Source organism: Poecilia latipinna, unplaced genomic scaffold, assembly GCF_001443285.1.
Source record: "Poecilia latipinna isolate Pla-1442-1.1 unplaced genomic scaffold, P_latipinna-1.0 Scaffold2080, whole genome shotgun sequence".
Taxonomy (NCBI): domain Eukaryota; kingdom Metazoa; phylum Chordata; class Actinopteri; order Cyprinodontiformes; family Poeciliidae; genus Poecilia; species Poecilia latipinna.
In genome coordinates, this window is record NW_015114696.1 from 14193 (window position 1) to 20215 (window position 6023).

General features: G+C 36.2%; 2 protein-coding genes across 3 annotated transcripts in view; both read left to right on the forward strand.

Moving 5' to 3' along the window:
• Positions 1-1840, forward strand: part of LOC106936112 (C-type mannose receptor 2-like) — a 5751-nt gene extending 3911 nt beyond the window's left edge. For both annotated transcript variants that reach the window (XM_015016935.1, XM_015016936.1), the window contains 3 exons: positions 227-607; positions 696-1043; positions 1335-1840. In XM_015016935.1, coding sequence (XP_014872421.1) covers positions 227-607; positions 696-1043; positions 1335-1681 — 1076 coding nt within the window. In that variant the 3' untranslated portion in view covers positions 1682-1840. The remainder of the gene's footprint in view (positions 1-226; positions 608-695; positions 1044-1334) is intronic.
• A 2979-nt stretch (positions 1841-4819) lies between these two features.
• The window catches only part of LOC106936109 (C-type mannose receptor 2-like), a 5230-nt gene continuing 4026 nt past the window's right edge, over positions 4820-6023 (forward strand). The window contains exon 1 of the mRNA XM_015016932.1: positions 4820-5158. Within this exon, the coding sequence (XP_014872418.1) occupies positions 4849-5158 (310 nt within the window). The 5' untranslated portion in view covers positions 4820-4848. The remainder of the gene's footprint in view (positions 5159-6023) is intronic.

The window sequence follows — 6023 nt, forward strand, 5'->3', positions numbered from 1 at the left end:
CAGTGGAGTCTGATTCTGCTCTTCCTGATGGGTAAGTTGATCTGAAACACAACTAGACTCTCTGGTTTCTGTCACATTACCCAGAGTTGGACTCTGAGGAGATCTGGATGACTTGTCACACAGAAATTAAAATGAGAACACCTGTTTTGATTTTGCAAAGACAAAGTGATTTAATCTAGCAGTCATTGTTTAGTACTAAATAAATGAACATGTTTCATGTTCTCAGCTCAGTGTTGCTTCATGGACTGTCAGCTCTATCAGTTTCTCTACATTAATGAGAATAAGACCTGGACTGAAGCTCAGCAGTACTGCAGAGAGAATCACACTGACCTGGTCACAGTGACTAACATGAAGGACATGGAGAGACTCCTCAGCATCTCAGCTGGAGATTGGATGGACGCTTGGATTGGTCTGTATGATCAAACAGAAGGTGACAGAAGACAGTACTGGTCTCTGCCTGGAGTGGAGTTTGATGACAACGAGACAATATGGAACCCAGGAGAACCTAATGTTTGTGGAAAACGGGAGAATTGTGGGTTATTGGTAAATACTTCTAAATGGGGATATGCGAGTTGCTCTATCCAAAGATATTTCCTCTGCTACAATGGTGAGTATCACTGTGATAGTTTGCTCTTCCTAAATAAAGCAAGAAATGCATATATCATGTGACGTTAAAATAATGGTTTACTCTACAGACACTAATACATCCCATAAATATCACCTGATTAAAGAGAGGAAGTCCTGGCAGAAAGCTCAGAGTTACTGCAGAGAGAATCACACAGACCTGATCAGTGGAACGAAGCAGCTACAGGATGAAGAAGTGGAAAAAGCGATGAAGTCTACACACAGAAAACCATTCATTGGTCTATTCAGAGACACCTGGAGGTGGTCAGATGGAAGCAGTTTCTCTTTCAGACACTGGAATAAAAACTTTAAAAATGTAGAACACAACAGAGATCAATGTGTCATGGCTGTGCCTAGTGATAAAGGCAGATGGAAGAACGAGAGCTGTAATGGCAAGAAACCCTTCATCTGTTATGATGGTGAGTAATGTTTTTTTATTCATATAAAGACATTCATGTCAAAAGTAATGTAAAAAATCAGATTTGAAACAATTAAACAACTGATTACAACATATTTTCTATGTACCGTTTTGTCAATGTATTTAGAAAGAATTTAATAATTCATGACATACAGGTGTACATCCACATGTCTATTTAAAAGATGGAATTTGAAAATGTTTCCCTGGAACCAAAAATACTTTTTTTTCTGCCTTTTCCTGTTAAATAAATAAATAAATGCCATTAACTCTTTTCTCCTCACAACCATGAAAGATAACGTGATCCTGATTAAAGAAAATAAAACCTGGGAGGACGCCTTGACCTACTGCAGAGATCACCACCATGACCTGGTCACCATCACCAACATGGATGATCAGAGGTGGATCCAGGAGAAAGTCAAGAATGCATCGACTGATTATGTCTGGATTGGTTTGCACTACGCCTGGACTCTTCATTTCTGGTTCTGGGTCAGTGACGAGGTGGTCAGCTATGAGAACTGGGCCTCATGTCCAAAGATGGACAACTGTGATGTGTCTGGAGCCATGGAAACGAGAGGAGGACATAAGTGGCTGGAAAAAAAAGACAGCGAGACGTTTAATTTCATCTGTTCTAAATACTGAGATGTTAGCCTTTGGCTTTTGATCGTTTTGTTCCCAAAGTTAAGTTTAAAATTTCAGCTCTGGAAAACACCAAGAGCCCCTGCACTGAACCCCAATGAAAACTTCCTGGTTATTCCACCAAATATTGATCTCAAAACATTATATTGTTTTTTCTCAATGAATATGAACTTGTTTTCTTTGTATTGTTTGGGGTCTGAAAGCACTGCATCTTTTTTGTGATTCTCATTTTCTGCAGATAAATATGAAATTTTCGCTTGGAGTTTCGGAGACATGTTTTCAGTAGTTCATAGGACAAAAAGAACAATGTTCATTTGACTCAAACACAGACCGATAAAGAGTAAAATCAGAGAAACTGGTTATTTTTAAGTTGTCTCTTCATTTTTTCAGAGTTTGTATGTTGGATTATGTGAAGGAAATATTTTGGGGTTATTTGTTTGAAGGATTAAATCTGCTCTTATTTATTTTTTTTTTCAAAGTGCTGTTTTGCTGCAAGTTACTTTTAAATCTTTGCAAACATACTTAGAATTGTATTTACATAAAAAACAAAAAAAAAAAACAACTGATTAATTGTTATTAGGAAACTAATATTTCTACCAAGCTTTTACAACTATAATTATTCTTTAGGGTTATTTTACTTTTCTTGTGTTTTTTTAATTCAACATTTATACTTTTCTCTAACAGAACATAGTTTACATTTTATTCACTTTGATCAGCCAATTATTATATTACATTCAGCTCTCTATAAACAATCAGTAAGTATGTGGAGGATTAACTAGAACTTGTTTATTCTGTAAATAGATCCTGATAGGTTGTGTAATCTTGTTTTAGCTTCTAAGTAAAAAAAAAATGCTGTTCAGTTTATTATCACTGTTTTAAATGGATTTAAATATTAATAATTTGCTACGACATTGTTATAAAACAATAAAAGCTGTTGAGTCTGAAGAAGTTTTTTTGTCTTTTCTTATGTTTTAGTCTGTGAGTCAAACATCATGTCTAATTTTACATGTAGACTTACATTTTTTTTTTGATGAAGCTTAGTTTAGGTTATCCTGACTTTCATCTCCTACTACTCTCAAATTTTCATTATTTCTATTATTACAAATGTTAATTCAATGTTTTTTTTTCTTTCCAAAGAAGCCACTTCTGGTCTGGCGTTCTGATTGGCTGTGATGTCTCTGTTAAAATCATCACACGAGACCTCATTTATTTAAACTGCTGCATGTAGTTCAGGGGTGTCGAACTCCAGTCCTCGAGGGCCGCTGTCCTGCAGTTTTTAGATGTGCCACAGGTACAAAACACTGGAATGAAATGGTTTAATTACCTCCTTCTTGTGTAGATCAGTTCTCCAAAGCCTTGCAAATGACCTAATTATTCTATTCAGGTGTGGTGCAGCAGAGACACATCTAAAAGTTGCAGGACAGCGGCCCTTGAGGACTGGAGTTTGACACCTGTGATGTAGTTTATCCTACTAATCAATACACAATGAAATATATAAAACAATAGACTCCAAATGTAAGTTTTGCAAAAAAAAACATCCAGTCATTTATTCTGGAACTGTCATATCAGAAGAACATTTTGAATATCATTTAATGTAATTTCTGACGTTCGTAATACATTTTCAGTAAGGTACGGCCATGTTGTTTTTGGTTTTCATAGAAAGAGTACACCCATCAATTTTAATATTCAAAAACTTTCTATCCTTTTCCCTGATCTACTAGTTTTGCATTGGGGAAAAAAACAGCTTCCTGGTTGAGAAGAGAGGGATCTGCTGCCATTATTTGCATCTGCGTATGTTTGACATTTCCTGTTAGCAGCTCTAAAAACACGTCAAACACAAACATTTGTTCATATCGACTAAAAGTACCTCAGCTGACAGAGGCTGATTTAGAGAAGAAGGATCATACATCTGTTACGTTTGAGCCACAAAATTCAGAAAAAGGTAAGAGTTTATTTCATAAGATTGTTTAAGTTAATAATCCTGTTCAGTAATCCACATTCCTCGGTTGCATTGATGGAGGAAGAAAGCAAAGTAATCAGAACAAGAAAAAAACAACAGTTGGTGTGATTATGGTAAACTGGTTTCATCATACTGGTTTTGAAGTTTGGGGTGGTTAACATCATAATTTGAAAGATGACTTTTGAACAAAGCATAAAACATCATCCAATTTACTGTGGAGTAAAGCAACTAGATGTAGTTTTTTGTTCACTCTTTATGCTTGTCTTTTTTTTTTTTTTTGTCCAATTGATTTTTTTTCTTTGTTATAATGTCATGTTATTTTTATTTATGCATAGAGAAAAGTTTAATTATTTTTTTCCCCTGTCTTCATCTCTCTGCTCTCATTGTTTCTCTGTCCAGTGGAGGGAGAGCTGCAGCTTTTCACTGTTTAAATGTTCTTCATCCAATAGAGACAAACTGCTGGAGGAAAATAATTCATCTGACAGCAAAGATGCAGTGGAGTCTGATTCTGCTCTTCCTGATGGGTAAGTTGATCTGAAACACAACTAGACTACGAGGAAACAGAGATACCTCTTTACAATCAAGCAGAAACTTCAATAAAAGTTCTAATCATATTATTTTGAAACTTATAGCCTATATTGTGTATTGATGAAATCATCCTAATTTAATATCACCATTGTTTATGTTTACAGCTCAGTGTTGTTTCATGGACTGTCAGCTCTATGAGTTTCACTACATTAATGAGAATAAGACCTGGACTGAAGCTCAGCAGTACTGCAGAGAGAAACACACTGACCTGGTCACAGTGACTAACATGACGGACATGAAGAGACTCATCAACATCTCAGCTGGAAAAATGAAGGAAGCTTGGATTGGTCTGTATGATGAAACACATGGTAACAGAACTTGGTACTGGTCTCTCCCTGGAGTGGAGTTTGATGAAAGTGAGACAAACTGGAAAACAGGAGAACCAAATGATGGAGTAGGAAGTAAAGTAATATATCAGAACTGTGTGATTGTGGATAAAAATCTCAAATGGATAGACACTGATTGCCAAAGTTCAAATCATTTCCTCTGCTATAATGGTGAGAATATTAATCTATTTATGAATTATTTTTATATGTGTTTTGGCCAAAACAAGATAAACATAAATATGTTTGATTACTTCACAGAAACTAATACAACCCACAAATATCACTTAATTAAAGAGATGAAGTCCTGGCAGGAAGCTCAGAGTTACTGCAGAGAGAATCACACAGACCTGATCAGTGGAACGAAGCAGATAGAGGATGAAGAAGTGAAGAAATTGATGAACTCTTCAGACAGTAAATCATACATTGGTCTGTTCAGAGACACCTGGAGGTGGTCAGATGGAAGCAGTTTCTCTTTCAGACACTGGAATAAAAACTTTAACAATTCAAAATCTGTCAGTGGTCAATGTGCCATGACTGTGTTTGAGGATGGAGGCAGATGGAAGAATGTGAACTGTGCTGAAAGAAAACCCTTCATCTGTTATGATGGTGAGTGATATTTTTGTCTCACTTAAGGACGTTAATGTCAAAAGTCATGTAAGGAATCAGATTTGAATCTATTAATATTTTCTACGTAGCTTTTTCTCAATGTATTTGTGCATATCTTGTGATGGGGTTTTATTATGACTTGGGAAACCAAAAATGATTGGCCAAGGCCGGAGATCACTTCAGTGAAATTCATTGTGCTTTTTTTCACATGAACAAAGATGACAGGTGCAGAATATATACAAAGGACATCCAAGGCAGGTTAAAAACAGACAACCAGCAGTACCTTCAGTGCAGGAGTCCATCACCGTCAGTGTGGCTTGTCAGGAGTCCAACCACAGACTGACTCCCTGTGGCGCAGAGCCCTGCTTTTAAAGCCACAGGCTCCGCCCACGGAAAGACAAAACAAGCAGAAATAACTAATCAATTACTTCTAACTCAAGTAAACTCTTAAAGCATACATAAATAATAAACAATACCAAAGAAAAATATATATAAATAAATAAACCTGTGATCAAAAATGCAACAATCAATATAGAAGACACTCATTACGTTCTGATGACATCATGTGACTCCATCCCGGCGCCACAATCCGGAAACAGCCCTGCTTGAAAATAGAACTGGGAAAATATTTGAAGCTGAAAATAACAGGTTAAGATGGATATGTTAACTAAAGCAAGTTAGTGATTGTGTATGTTTGTGTGTATGCGTGTGTGGGCGTGCTCTCATGCTGACACAGACTCATAGCTAAGTCGCGGCTCGTGACGGCTCCTCTGTCACAATATCTCAAGTCATCTGCATCCACACATCTGATTAAAAAAAAAAAAAAAAAANAAAAGAATTTTAAAAATTTTTGAAAAAAAAAATA